General features: G+C 44.3%; 1 protein-coding gene across 1 annotated transcript in view; it reads left to right on the top strand.

Annotated features, from left to right (window-relative positions):
• Window positions 1-15,302, top strand: part of LOC102293707 (protein-methionine sulfoxide oxidase mical3a) — a gene marked incomplete in the record, with an annotated part of 31,144 nt that extends 15,842 nt beyond the window's left edge. The window contains 23 exon segments of the mRNA XM_042227206.1: window positions 1,139-1,335; window positions 1,422-1,522; window positions 1,597-1,659; window positions 2,211-2,381; window positions 2,500-2,589; window positions 2,998-3,108; window positions 4,591-4,674; window positions 5,000-5,162; window positions 8,839-8,942; window positions 9,570-9,636; window positions 9,787-9,946; window positions 10,475-10,629; window positions 10,717-10,785; window positions 11,317-11,892; window positions 11,964-12,037; window positions 12,178-12,249; window positions 12,403-12,453; window positions 12,536-12,781; window positions 12,856-12,949; window positions 13,051-13,101; window positions 13,181-13,280; window positions 13,351-13,424; window positions 13,564-15,302. Coding sequence (XP_042083140.1) covers window positions 1,139-1,335; window positions 1,422-1,522; window positions 1,597-1,659; window positions 2,211-2,381; window positions 2,500-2,589; window positions 2,998-3,108; window positions 4,591-4,674; window positions 5,000-5,162; window positions 8,839-8,942; window positions 9,570-9,636; window positions 9,787-9,946; window positions 10,475-10,629; window positions 10,717-10,785; window positions 11,317-11,892; window positions 11,964-12,037; window positions 12,178-12,249; window positions 12,403-12,453; window positions 12,536-12,781; window positions 12,856-12,949; window positions 13,051-13,101; window positions 13,181-13,280; window positions 13,351-13,424; window positions 13,564-13,748 — 3,058 coding nt within the window.

Genomic DNA, 15,302 nt, shown 5'->3' with positions numbered 1-15,302 from the left:
CATAGTAATTACATAAATTGCAAAAAAGTGCAATAAACTACAAAAAAAATTGAAAATCGTTTTTGCTTTTTTAACATATATTTGTAGTTAGAGAAATTTAAGAGGCTTATCCCTCAAAACTGTAAATACAAAAAAGTTGCACAAAATAGTTTCCCACCACAGGAAATTTATTTTGAGTGTCATCATCTGCATCAAAATAAACTATTTCCAGAAGTGCAATATGAGTCCTAAGCATCCCAGAAACGACACAGAAAGTCATAAAGTCAAAGATAACTTTTAAAAAGACGAGTATAGGCCCTGAGGCCCTGATAGTAAAAAAGACTACATTTCCGCGAAAATGACGTCACTTCCGGTTTCGGGCAGGTAATGGCGGAAATGCAAAAGTTCGCGCTGACGTCTATTCCAACGTAGGAAGTGTTATGACCAGCTGATTGGATCGGTAAAGTGTGTTTCTGGAATATTATGTTTTTGTTCCTGCAAGCGCTTTTTATGCAGTTTTTGCAAAGCTTTATGTGGAAGGAAACCGTGACCTAGGACAAGCTGATGGCATAAGATGTAAGTACAACTCCTCCGGTTTCATATGCAAAAAAAATTTTTGCGCTAGCTTATGTGGTTGCAGTGCTACCGGGATTTAAAAATAGTTACTTAAAACAGAGCGTGCCCGCTCCGATCGGCTGTAAAGGGTTAATGAATCAAAATTGGACTTATCTGACTTTTTTTTTTTTCGCTTAATGCGCCTTATAATCCAGTGCACCTTATAGTCCGAAAAATACGGTACTCAGAATCCAGAGGGACAAACTGTGTTGTGAGACATCCTGTCGGACTGAACAAAGAGATTCATGTCCTGTCAGAAACAACTTCCTGTGTCATTATGTGAGAAAACTTCATCATCAATAAAACAAGCTTCAAGAGCAGTGAAAGAATATGGTGCAAAAGTCAACAACTTCTAAATAACAGAAAGTTTACTACAGTATATCAACCTTCTGTGCTTCACTCATGCACATTTACACATGAATAATTTAAAAGATAGAACTGCAAGGTCATAAACATTTGTTCATGGAGTTTAGAGAGGAATGGTCCTTTAAAGGTGAGAGTTTTGCTTCTTCTGAGGTCTGAGTTGACTCCTGCCTCTCCTCAGAGACTTTGACTCTCTGGACGAGTCGTCAGTGGAAGAAAACACTCGACTCGGCTTTGATGTGGCTGAACGAGAGTTTGGGATTTCTCCATTGATGACGGTGGAGGAAATGTCGTCTGTGGAAGAGCCGGACTCTCTGTCGATGGTCATGTACCTGAGCCAGTTTTACCAACTGCTCAAAGACTCGCCGCCCCCTATGGGTGAGGCTGCAAACTGCTCCCGATCAGCCATTCTACTGGAAAAGGGCTGATAAAAAAGACATGGTAATCCAACATGTTTGTTTCAGGCTGCCTGAGGCACATCACTGACCTGCGATCAGCTCTCATCGCTCCTGCCTCCCTCCTCAGCCGACTGGGAACCAGTTTGTCCAGGAAGAGAAACCCAAAGGTAGCGTAGTTCCACCTCCTCATACCTGCAGTCATCTGTGTGAAATTAAAGATAATAATTTGTGGTATCTGCAGGAGCATGGGGGGGCATTGGGTAAAAAGAGGAAGACCAGTCAGCGGAGTCGAGAGCAGCAGGAGGTCAGTGTCCACACTTCACTTCAAACTCAGCTCATGTTAAATTATTCAGATCTTCAACCAGAACCAGACATTGAAGGACAGAGAGCGTTAGACATTCAGATTGGAGATGGTGAGTGGTCCGGCTGTCCGGCCATTTTCTTCGTCTTATGTAGTTCAGGGTCGGGTTCAGATGAAGACTTTTCTTTAATTCATCAAGACTCACAACTGAAGACAAAAGCTTCTTTTTCACTCTGATGACCCTTTTCAGTCTCTGTACGCCATGTGACTCAGGTGGAGATGGAGAAGCTTCCATCACCAGGGCCTGAGCTGGCCACTCTTTCTCTCTTCAGTCTGGACTGATGGATGCGGCCTCTTTGCTCATTTACACACCACACCACTGACGGCGAGGATGCCATAAAGCTGACACCAGCACAGTGTCAGGGCCAAAGGTGGAGCCGCTGATGTCACTGTCTGTGGGAGAAGCCACCTCAGGAAACTCACTACTGTTTGGCAACTGACTTTCCTCTGATGACTATGACCTGATTTTTTTTAATGGATATTTTGTTTTGCAGTCATGTGACCTGAATGGTGATGTTGAGAGCCAGTCACTTGAGGAGGAGTTTGTGGGTGGGGCCAGTCGGACCAGAGTTCGTTTGATGGCCAATCAGCTACAGGCAAAGCTGCATGAAAGTTCATCTACCTGCAGGACATCTTCTTCTGCTGCTGCTGATTTCCGTCGACAAGTGAGAGCGTGCTGATTTCTGATCAATCATATTGATTTCTGATGGCCAAATAGGGGTTGTGGACATGATGTGTGTACTATTAATGTTTCTATAAACGCAAACACCCTGTGTTAACCAGCAGGGGGAGCTATCCAGCCTCCCTCCAGCCTCCCAACCAGCAGAAAGTCAGCCGACTGCATCTCCAGTTCACTTGTCATCATGGAGGCCGGTAAAGACCAGTAGAAGCCAGTAGAGACAGATGAGACATGTTGGAGTACTGATAAACTACATTTTCACTTTAAAGACTCATTTAAGAGGATGCAGGTGGCTGGATGGTTAAAATAAATAGATAATTTCTCTTTTTGCTGTTTGTTGATACTTCTGAGATCCTCATGTGAATCACACAGATGTTAGTTTGGTTTGTGAGAAGTTTCTTTCTCATGGATTCATGTGCTGGACTACGATGTAACTACGAACCAAATTGAGTTTTCGGTTTGAATTGAGACCCTTTAAAGAGGATTTCTCTATGGTGTGCGGTAGACATCACCGGTTCAGGTTTTGGTTCTAGCCTCCTGCATCGTCACAGTTTCTGCAGAGTCCAGACTGCAGATGGAATAACGTCTGCTGTCTCTACCAGAAAAAACGAACTCTTCAGCAGGAGCAGATGAGTTTTCGATTCAAACAGAAGCTCAAGGCTCAGGCAGTTCTCGATGGGGACGAACAGGTGCCTGAGCAAGTACCTGAACAGGTATCTCTGATGGGTTTTGGTGTGTTTGTGTGCTGAACGTATACCCCTCCTCCCGTAGTGCTCTGGTTTGTTCGGGCCTCGATGTCCCCCGGCTGCACTCGTGCTCGTCAGCCTGAACATCCTCAGTGGATCGTTGAGTCCTGCAGGGCTGTACCGATCGCCTGCTTCATGTGATCAATAACAAAGTGAGGCTCATGAATGGCTCCTATTGAGCAGAGGAGCTGTTCTCAGATCAGCCTGCAGCTCTGATGTGTTTGCTGACTGAGCACTTTGTGCGGCTGGACTTTCCCTCCATCTGCCGCTGTGTTTTCAACCAGCATCACAAGCAGGGTTTATTTTCCTCTCCTCTGGCTGCCCCATCGCTGAAAACAAGTTAGATCTCCTTGAAGATTCACCTGGTCCTGAACGGTATGGTGTCCCACAGCTCAGATGTATCGTGGCCATAAACCCTGATCAGGGTGAAGAAGCTGGAGTTACTGTCATGCCTCAGATGTTGCTGCCAGCTTTGATATAAAACTAACCCCAATATTTCACTCCAAAGAGTACAAACACAAAGACACTAAATAAATCCTGGAGACGTGGAGAACTAATCAGATGAGATGGTATCGGGTCACATGTGAAAATTCCTGCTTAAACACCATAACGCTGAACGTGATGCTGGTAAAAAGCACTTGATATCCTATCACTCTCAGTGGTGGATCAAGGGCCTCATTTATAACAACTGCATAGTGTAAATCTAAAGGGGTCTCTACCGGTGTTAGTTTCTTCACACTAGGGTGTGTGGATCAAAAAACAAACTTTTGGAAACAGAAGTTACTTCCACACCAGCATCTTCCTTCCCTTCTTTAACAGTCTCACCCTCACATTTCCTTCCCTTACCCTAACCCTGACCCTGACCCTTGGGTCATGGTCAGCTAAGGTTGTTTTCACACCTGCAGTGTTTAGTCAGTTTAAATCAACCTCTGGTTTATTCAGCCTGTCTGCACAGTTTGTTTGTGCAGGTGTGAACACAGTAATTGCACTCGAGTGCAAAACAAAACAACCGAACCAGCTACCAAGTGTATGTTACAAGTTTGAGCTAAATATCATCCTGTACAAACATATGTATTCTCAGTGCAGGAAAGTGCTATAGACGTGCAAAGGTCTGTACAGGCTAGCAGCTACCATGAATGTCTCAGAGTTCTATGAGCAGACTGAAGTGAAACAAAACAAAGCAAAACTACAAGTTTTAAACTCATCAGCTGAGTCGGACCAGAGGACACGAGCTACAGGTGTGAAAACGTCCTTTGAGGCAGATGATGTCAGGGTTCAGGTCTCGCCGTCTTTCCTGGATATTAAAAGTGAATATATGGAGTTCATTTTCAGCTCACTGCACAGGTTAACTGCAGATGAAAAGATATGGTTCATAAATGAGGCCCATGGTCTGTGAGGCCCATGGTCTGTGGCTGTAATGTGTCTGTCTGTCTGTCTGTCTGATCAAAGTGCCTTCAAATGTACACGGGTGGCGTGAGCTCACTGGCTGAGCAGATAACCAGTCGTATGCAGAGTCAGGAGGACGGTGGTGGGGTAAGACTGCTTCAGTATTCTGCGCCTTGTTCCCTTCGGCTCTTTGACTTTGTTTCAATCAGCTGAAGTGAAGAAGATGTTGTGATAAATCAGCTGATAACTCTGCCCAACTGATGATGGAATTCAGTTTGCTGAGACTTCTTTTCCTCGTTTCTTTTTTCTTGTGGTTTCTTCATTTCTTTCATTCTTCATGTCCTAATGTCTCCTTTCTTTTAGCTTTTTAGTCTGTCACCTTTCCTTCCATCCCAGCCTTGTTTCCTTTCCTCCACTTTCACTTCCTTTCCTTTAACCTTTCCTCCATCTGTTGCTGTGTGTGTTCCCGCAGGTCTCTGCCAGCTGCAGTCACGTCTGTTTCTTCTGTAAGCAGAGGGTTTATGTGATGGAGCGTCTCAGTGCAGAGGGCTTGTTCTTCCATCGCAGCTGCTTCCAGTGTGGTTCCTGCAGCAGTCCCCTCCGCCTGGCCTCGTACACATATGACCAGCACACCAGTCAGTAAACTCACACCCCCCTCCTCCACCCTTCTCTGCTGTTGGGGTTTAGGTTTTAACAGGTTTCCATGTTCAGCAGGAAAAAGGAGAGGTGTTCACTCTCCTTCTGTGAGGACAAACAATGACCTCACAGTCATGAAACACATTTTTAGAGTCTCCCTGAGCAGGTCATCGCCATTGACCCTCAGAATAAACCTCCAGTTTGACCCTGACCTCCAGGAGATAAAACAGATGTCTGACTTTGAGATGAGACCATAAGAGACAGAGTTGATATGGACTTTCTCAACCCACACACTGAAAAACTTCTATTGATGGCCCTGGTGTCAGGGTGATGACATCACAAACAGGGTTGTGGCAGTGACAGAACGTTAGATTAAACCTGAGTGACAGAGCTGAACTCATCGGTCTCATTCCTGAGGCGTGGTATCAGACGATATCAGACTCATGACTAAGTGGAGGATAAAGCCTCTCTGTGTCCAGGACACAGATAAATAAAGTTCACAGTCGAATCTGTAGCTTCATTAGACAATGAGCAACAAAAACAGGGAGCAGTGTGACATCAAATAAAAAGATCCAATCAGAAACCAGAGAAGAAAAGATAAAACGGCCTCATTTGCAGATAAATTTGTTTGTTTTTGAAGAGCGTTAATGTGTGTGGGGGGGACCTGTGTCAGTCTCCGCAGTATATTTGGATCTTTGGGGATAAAAATGGAAACGGCCTCATAAACGGGCAGCTTGATGCAGAGAACAGTGCTGCGTTGTTCAGCAGTCAGCAGTTCTCTGCAGACTCAAACATCGGCCTGTGGGCCAGATCTGGCCTCCCGATGAAGATCTGTAACCGTACCATGAGCTCAAGTTTTGCTCTCACCAGAGGCGGAGCCAGACATTTGAAACACCTGGGGCTTAGCCCTAAAGGGTGGTATGCATGTGGGATTTTTTTTATTTATTTTTTTTTGGGGGGGGAGAAATGACTGAAAGATTAATAGGCTCTGTTTTGAGTTTTGTTCAAAAAAGAATGACTTCATATAGGGAAAAATATATATCACATATGCAGGACACCTTAAACTAGTTTTTTAATTAAGCAGCAAGGCAGAACAAAGTCAGGGCTGTATCAAGACACGAGGACTAAACCCCAATTCAACCAGACCCAGAACTGATCCGGAATTAAAACAGGACTACAACAGTTCAAAATCAGGACTACTGAGGACTTAACCAAGACAGAACCAGAATCAGAACTAGATGATAGTAGCACTAAAAATCATCATAGACCTGCACTACACTTATTTTTTAATTCTACCAAAGTCCACTATTTAGATTGAGAAAAGTTTATATAATTATTTAGCCTTGTTGTGCAAACAAGCCTGCATAACTTAATAAATATAGAATTTGAAAAATAACAAACCTAAAAAGAAACACTAGGTACGAGATACATGAGGACCTATGATACGGTGATACTTTTGGTAAACAACCATTTGACTAACATGTGTGTCTCACCTGCTCTTGTTCATCTCTGTTCTGTCCTCATTCTCCATCTCCCTCTCTGTTCCTCTCTCTCCCTCTTTGTGCTGACAATCATCAAATATACAGTTGAAACCAGATATTTACAAACTCTTCAGATAAAAACACTTTTTTAATTGTAACATCAAATCAGACTAAATGTTTATTTTTTAGATTGATAAATATAAAAAACATATTTGTTAACTTTAAGAGTAAAGAGAGAAACTATCTGTATTTCTTAATTGTAAATGGCACCAAATTGTATTCAAACTGAGCCACACTTATGGAGCTCCACAGTTCTTTTCCTGGTGTTTTGGTTGACATCTCTTGATTTTCCCATGTCAAAGAAACAGGCTCTGTGTTTTGCCTTATATGCATCCACAGCTGTGCCACCAATTTACTCACATGGACTCTACTAACCTATCAGAAGCTTCTTCAGCTCAGAATGGAATCGTCTGGAGTTTTCTTATTAATTAACAATAAACTTAGTGTATATGTACTCCTAAATTTGATGAAAGTGATAAAAAATAGACAGCTCTGTCTCTCTTTATTCTGACATTTAACTAATTCAAAAGATATTTCAATATTTATCTAAAACAAAAGTTTACTCTAAATTGATGTTGTACAGTAAAAATGTTTTATGTTTTCTCCCTAAAGTGTAAATATCTGGTTACAAATGTGAATATCCTGCTGTGTACTGAAATCCCTCTTGTTTTGCATAGAAATATACTGAACAACATACAAAGCATAATATATAAAATAACATTTACCTGAGTTTTTTCTTTGAAAGAAGCCTCTAATGTCCATTCTTATATTTCAGTACATAACTGAAACCGATTTAGTCGGGGAGGGTAAGAACTGAAAATATGAAATAAACACACGTAAGCTAAGACTCTCTAAAGAAACAGCATTGTTGTTGTTCGGCTTTTCATTTCGCCATTTGTTGATTCACTTGAAGAGCAAGTAACGTAATATGGGTCAAGTGATCAGTTTGATATCAATCTTTCGTGATCACCGTCATATTTACATTATTTGTACGGTACGAATGATTTGCTTTGGTACCTGGCTCAAACTTAAGCTCTCCTTAGTATGGCTGGCTCCGTTTCTCCAACAGCGCACTCACAGGCAGCAGCTGCCCCGCCCCCTCGCTCAGTCGCTTAGTGCCTGAGCTCGGATCATACCAATATCAGGGGGATTCACGCACAGTCGTAAATAATCCTCTCCCACAGTGTGCACTATGTGCTTCGAATATTGTGTGTACTTTTTGTTTTATACAGTTGTCAGCCAGGCATCTAACTATGAAAAATTACCCTCCTAAAAGACCCCGGGCTTCTGACAAAACAACCCGGGCTTAAGCCCAGTAAGCCACCCTCACGCTCCGCCCCTGGCTCTCACAGTCTGAATGTGTTTTCATGTGGACTACCTACTTGGACCCAGACTCACCTGAGACTCGGTCCATAAACGTGTACGGAAGGGTAACAGGTGGTTCTCCCGTGGCTGTGGGTGGAAGAAGGACCCCCTGAGTGTCTGAGTGAATGAACAGCTGATGAAGCCCAGACCCCCTGCTGTGCGTCAGGCCACCTGTAGTTTGAAGTCATTTTATTTGCAAGATAGATTTCATAAATGAAAAAGCAACAGAAACCTTCAGAGACATAGGTCTGCCCTCACCTCCGTACTTCTGTAACTCGTTAGCAGACTCATAATCGTGTATCAAAAAACAATCTGATTAGTGTCTGAGTCTCAGATCTGCCGATTCATGAGTGGGGAGAAAATGTTTGACCCCAGCAACACACAACCTGCCCTGCAGACTCGCTCTGATTTTTCTGCCCATCACTGCAGTACTCTGATTACTGTCAGGTGGTGGTGTCATGTGATCAGAGCCCCGAGCCTCGCCGCCACACGTTTCCACACCACATTTTTAACCACACAAAATGTCTATTGTGGGTCTGACAGCTGAATTCTGCAGCTCAGCAGCCAATGAGAGCACAGTGATCACATGACCGATGAGTTTGAAGTCGAGGCGGGAGTCGGTGTGAAGGTTGCTATAAAAACATAAATTTTGGGAAGCCTTCAGAGACGAGGGCTGCAAGATACGCTCCACATCTCTCTGTGTGAGATACCTGTGTGTGTGAGACACACACCTGTCCTGACATCCTGTCTGTCGTCCTCTGTGTCTCAGGGAGGTTTTACTGCATGCAACGCTCCGAATGTCACCTAAGTGCTCAAGCCGTGAGGAAGAGGCCCACGCCATCTGACAGAGCTACGTCACACCGAACGTCAATCGTAAGAACCACTTTTACTTTCATTGTGATATTATCTGTGTGCACCTGACCTGCAGGTGTGGGCAATTTATTAGTTCAAGTCCTGGAAGGTAGAACAGGTCATCAGATGCTCTTTAGGTGGTAATTTTAGTTGGAGGTCAGGGTGGTGGTGGTGGTGTTGTGTGCCTGGACCTTGAATGGAGTTCTGACAGGAGCAGCTACCTGCCTGTGGAACCGATCAGTTCAGGTGTTTCTGTTCACGGCAGGTAAGCTGTTCAGGATCATCACTGTTTAGCGAGTCAGTACGGAAGATCGATCATGCCAGAAATGTTCAGTTCAAAAATAATAAAAACACACATTAACAGAAGAAATAATGACAAAAGGAAAACTAGACCTTTCTTCAATCACCTGTATAAGTTTTTTTCAACCTTTAAATCCTAAATAGCAAATATTTCGCCTTTGAAAAATAAAGATAATGATTCTAATAATGATTTAATAAAGTTCATCTGCTAAACTCATTTTAGAAAAAGAATGTGAAAAAAACTATTTTTGTAAATTTAATTTAGAATCAGAGTTACTGAAAACTTTGAGTTTTAGAGTTGGAATAATTACAGGACTAATAAATAAACGCATATCTTTGTCTTTGAAGGGGTCCCAGAGCTCGGCGCCATCTCTGTCTGACTCTCTGATCTCAGCAGGCCGCCGACCATCCTCAGGTGAGCTAGCTTCACCTGTGTGTGTGCTTTCAGTGTCCATACGTGTTCACACTGAGCGCGCTCCTTAAACAGGAATCGATGTGGGCTTTAGTGTGTCTGTGTGTCTGTGTGTGTCTGTGTGTGTGTGCGGCTGCGTTGGTGTGTTGGCAGCTGCTTCTCTAATGGCGGCGACGCCGGAGAGGATCGAGCTGGAAATCTGGCACCGGTGCTCAGAGGTGGAGCTACAGGAGGAGCTGAAGGAGGTTTCCGAGGAGGTCCTGAACCTATTCAACCTGAGCACCGACAATCATACAGGGTCCAGGTCCAGAAGGTCGGTATCCTCAGGAAATAGAAAAAAACAGCCTTGGCTTTAATAATGCTTCAGCCTTTCTGCTGAATGCTGGGAATCACCGCTCCATACGGGGGTCAGTAAACATGTCTTGTATGTAAAGAGCTGGAGGTCACACACGTTTTACTGTAAAAACTTCAATATGAAATATTTTGTGGTGTGAAAAGTACGAATTAATAAAGAAACTTAAATGTTTACATCAAAATAAAGATTACAATAAAAGGGAAGTTGTTTTTAAAAAATTTATGTTATATTTGTGTATTTAGACCCCACAAAATTTTAAATGTTTGTAGGATTTTTTTTTTAATTGTTTTGACTTTTGAATTTAAAATGTTGCCTTTTTAAAAAAAAATTCTAGTCTAATCTGTAAATATTTAATCAATCTAGCTATGGCTCTAATTTTTTTAATCATTGTGGCTGTGCTTCACCAAACAAACTAAATTCACTTTAGTTTGTTTGGTTGGCAGTGTTGGTCCTCCATCCCAACTGTTTTATGTTTCCTGTTTTCAGTTCAGAGTCAGATATGGAGGAGGAGGCAGAGGGAGGAGGCTGTGTAACCTCAGACGAGACGAGATCTTCATCGAGAGAAACGCTGCAGCTTTACCTGAAAGTCCAGGAGGAGGAGGAGGAGGAGGAGGAAGGCAGTGGTATGGAGTCCAGCGATGGTGAGTTAAAGTCTTTGTGAGTTTTTGGGTGTGAAGTAGGGGTCTTGAGTTTGAGATGTGCTGTTGTCTGTCTCCCCCTGCTGGTAGAGGGGGAGTACGACCCCTGGGAGATGGAGCGCCGTTCGGGCTTATGGCTCCTGTTAGAGGAGGAGACAGGTAGCACCTACCTGAACCTGCTAACCAAACTCCTTTTATAAAACCTCAGATTTTAGAATAACCACCGTGTTTAACATGAATGTTTAACTCTGTGCGTGTGTGTGTGTGTGTGTGTGTGTGTGTGTGTGTGTGTGTGTGAGTAACAACAGCAAAATTTTTATTCTAATTTCATTAAAAATGGAATGAAAGGACAGCAGTGCTCCATGCAGTTACAATTAAAAAGAATGAATGAAAGACAGCAGTGCTCCATGCAAGGATCAGAGGACCGGGGACAGGAAGTTATTAAAACTCAAACACTGACCTGATGAGTGTGTGACACAACAAGTTCAAAGAGCACTCACTTTCGTGGGAGTTCAGCTGCTGCTTCTAAAGCCGTCGTTTCTAATCTTTACTCTCGCTGCCTCACATTCATTTCACATCAATAAAACAGCTTATGATGAGTTGGTGTGTAGTGTGTGTGATGTGTTTGGGGTGTGTGTGTGTGCAGTGTGTGTGTGTGTGTGTCTGGTGCTGTGTGTGTGTGTGTACCAGAGGCGGAGCTTGCTCCTTACAGCTCTGACACACCTGTTCAGCCTGACTCCACCTCTTCCATGAACTCATCTGTGACTCCACACCCTGTCACCACCACCGCCAGCACAGCCTCCTTCATCACCACACCTGACTCCCCTCACATTGAGGATGGAGCCAGAGCGCCACTCAAACCTGCCATTGTCATGGAGACACCTGCTGCCAGTGGGTGGGGCTCATTTGACAACATCACACCTGAACTGCCGCAAAATAGGCCCCTCCTCCTGCAAGAGAAAGGGGAGGGGTCAGAGGAGGACCCAGGGACATTTAGGAGGAAGAGGAGGACGACGAGACGGCGAGAAGCTCATAGCCTCCCCCCTAGACTCCTCTTCCCCCCCCTGCAGCCTGGGGGCAGGGCTCTCCTCTTTAAGATGCTCAGAGAGGCTCCTCCCCCTGGGGAGAGGGAGCTGGGAGGGGTTGGAGCCAGAAATCTATTAAAGACTGCGTTTTCTGGAAACAAGAATGAGCAGAAGAAAAAGGGGGGTGGGACTTTACCTGCAGAGAGGGCGAAGGAGAAAACAGCCAGTCAGAGATTCACAGGTGACCATAATAACAACACAGTCAGTGTGATGTCACTGTGATGATGTAATACCTGTACCTTCTTTGTCCAGATGTGAGAGCAGAGGTGTCAGATCTTGATTCATCCACCGTGTTGCAGAGATGTTCCCTGAAGCCCCAAAACAACGTAAGCACTCCGACCAATCAGAGTTCAGCATTATTCCAACCAATCTGAGACCTAAATCATACCCAGACTCACTAAGGGATAAGGATAGGGGTCAGACTAACACCTAGACTGGGTCTCTCACCTGAAGTCTTCTTTTGCAGCTGCGTTTGGAGTTGCTTGACCTGACCAATGAAATTCAGAGGGTTGCCATCGAGGAGGAGGAGAACCAGGAGGTATTACCTGACACACAATGACCAGACTGACTTTAAACTCGACCGACATACCGACTTGTTGAAACTACCTGAGACTTAAATGGACGTAGATTCACGTCTCATCTATCAGTTTGACTGTTTTCTGTCCTCCGTGTTTCTTCTTCCTGCAATCAGCCGCCATACGTTCCTCACGCTCTGGCTTTCAAACGATCATACGCCATCAAGGTACACACACCTGATCCTCTGAGGGTTGTGGTGGTCCAGCAGTTTCACTTCCTGTCCTGATGCTTACGCACTGCTGTTTCAGAGACGCCCCCTAAAAGACAGAGTCCCGCTACAGGACTCTGACGGCCAGTCTTCCTGCCCCACGGAGGTGGTGGGGGTCGTGGTCCAGCCGAAGGAGGCATCCAGTTTGAGCGTGAAGGAAACCATGTTCCAGAGGGAACGTGAGGATGACGACGATGACCTGGACACCAGAATCACGAGACGGGTTCAGAGAGCCGCAAGGAGACAGGCCAAACAGGAAGAACTGAAAAGACTCCACAAGGCCCAGGTGAGGTTACCTGTGTCCAGCTGAGGTTACCTGAGTTCAGGTGAGATTACCTGATGATGCGTTCTGTGTCTTAGATGATCCAGAGGCAGCTGCAGCAGGTGGAAGAGAAACAGAGGCAGCTGGAGGAGAGAGGAGTGATGGTGGAGAAAGCTCTGAGGGGAGAAGCAGGTACTGAAAATACAGGCCAAAGGAATACCTGAACTTACTTGGTTCTACCTGAACTCAGGTGTGCTTCTACTTTAATCTACCTGTGCTTGTGTTTCTGTTAGATTACTGGGGAGAATACAGCCAAAGCGCAGACATGGAGCTTCACCTGGGAGGTCAGTTCACATATCCGGTTACCTGTGGAGTACATATACAGCAGGTATTATGCGGCGCTGAACCCGGTTTTCTGTGTAGGGCTCGGGAAACTGGATAATCCACCGCTGATGCAGCAGTGGTTCCAGCTGGTCCAGCAGAAGAACGCTCTGGTCCGATATGAAGCTGAGCTCATGATCTTGTGAGTATGTGACCTTTGACCTCTCACCTGGGCAGATTCCTGGGGTGTGATGGTTCTGGCTGTGTTTCAGCGCTCGAGAGCTGGAGCTGGAGGACCGGCAGAGTCGCCTGCAGCAGGAGCTCCGAGAGAGGATGGCTGTGGACGGTAACACAGACAAGATCAGAGCTCACCTACTCACCTGTGTGTTTCTGTGTGATGATCACCTGTGTGTGTGTGTGTGTGTGTGTGTGTGTGTGTGTGTGTGTGTGTGTGTGTGTGTGTGTGTGTGCCCACGCGCATGCAGACCACCTGAAGGACGAGGAGCAGCTGGCTGAGGAGCGTCTGATCCTGGAGGAGATGCTGGAGGTGGTTGAGCAGAGAGACTCTCTGGTGTCCCTGCTGGAGGAGCAGAGACTGCAGGAGCGACAGGAAGACAGGGACCTGGAGCAGCTGATGGTGTCCGGAGGACTGGGACTCACCTGGACCTGAGGCGGTCAGACTTTCTGTCTCACCTGTCAGAGGTCTTTAAACCCACCTGGACGCAGGCAGGGATGATATGTTTAAAACTGCAAACTGTCGAGTTGACCTGAGGAGAGTCTGGTTTAGTGCAGGTAAACAGTCCAGGTGGAGAGAAACAATTACATTTATTAACTTTTTAAAACTGATTCATAAAAACTACCCACGAACAGAAACAGGATGTCTTAGTCTGAAATCAGCTGACCTCTAATGTTTCCTTAGAAGTTAGTCATCAGAGCAGCTTGATGGATTAAATCCAGCAGAACCCAAACAGATACAGGATGGTCTGAACTGAACCATCCAATCAGGTGTGATGATGTCATTCACGCCAGAGAAGATGGGAAAAACCTCCACTTTTCTGACTCCAGGAGTTAGTACCGTACTAATGCTAACAGCCTGTATTAGCTATAGTGATGGAACACTGACATGGCTGCTAGCCAATACCATGCTACTGCTACTGCTAACCAGCTACCATAACCCACTGTTGCTACCTGGAGTAAAAGTAAGCTAATCTAAATGAAGATGTGTTTGTGCAGCTTGTCCTGGTGCAGAGTTTAAATATCTCTAACTCCTCGAGAGAGAACACAAAGGTGGACTTCAGCTCTCAGTGCTGAGCTATCTTAAAACTCCATTCTTTCTACTGACAACAGGGGTAAACTCCTCTGATCTGAGCTCTTTCCTGAGGAGTTTACAGTCTCAGATGCTAGTTAATTAATTACATGCTGTGTGTCAAATGTTTGAATACAGTAGAATAGAATAGCCCTTTACTGTCATTGTACATGCACAACAAAATTGTGGAGGCTCCACCCCAGCAGTCAGGAGTAAAATATAAAAACTAGACAGCAAGAGTTCAAGAACTCAAAAGTGGGCTCAATAGGCAGGCAGACTAATAAATCAAATTAATTCTACTAGAAACTGGTTGTCTACAGGAACTGGACCCATTCCTAATATTTTAGATATTAAACCTGATATTAAAACATTTAAAACAGTGTATTTAAATCCTTTGAGGCCGAACCCTCTGGTCTCATATCACTGTTTTTAAAACTCTTTTATAAAGTTTAGGAACTCTTAAAATAAGCTAAGACTCACTAAAGATGTTTGAGCATTTCACAAACTTTAATATTTAATAAAAAAAATGTTTTAAAACATCTGATGAACCATGTGACCCAGCCTCAATGACATTTTTATCTAATTGATTATTGATTGTGCCATCAGATCACCTGTGTGCCTTACCTGCCACCTGATCAATAACATGTGTTCATGCGGCAATGATGGTTATTACTGTAACTCTGTGCTGTGAAATAAACCTCTCATTTCTGACATTCTGGCTCATTTTCTGCTCATTTCTGCTCAGAAATTACATTTTATTATTATGATTAAATACAAACACATTAAGATTTTTTGAGAAGATCGATGAACCATTCCTCCCTTATAACATTTGATTGTTGAACATAAGTTGTGACTCCTCTACAGCTTTGTATTCAATGCACAGTGAGAGAAAGAGCTGGAAGCTTCAGTCACAGAAGA

This window comes from Haplochromis burtoni, unplaced genomic scaffold (assembly GCF_018398535.1).
Source record: "Haplochromis burtoni strain Fernald_Lab_line unplaced genomic scaffold, NCSU_Asbu1 Contig_249, whole genome shotgun sequence".
NCBI classification, from domain to species: Eukaryota; Metazoa; Chordata; class Actinopteri; order Cichliformes; family Cichlidae; genus Haplochromis; species Haplochromis burtoni.
This window is presented reverse-complemented; position numbering and strand designations above follow the sequence as displayed.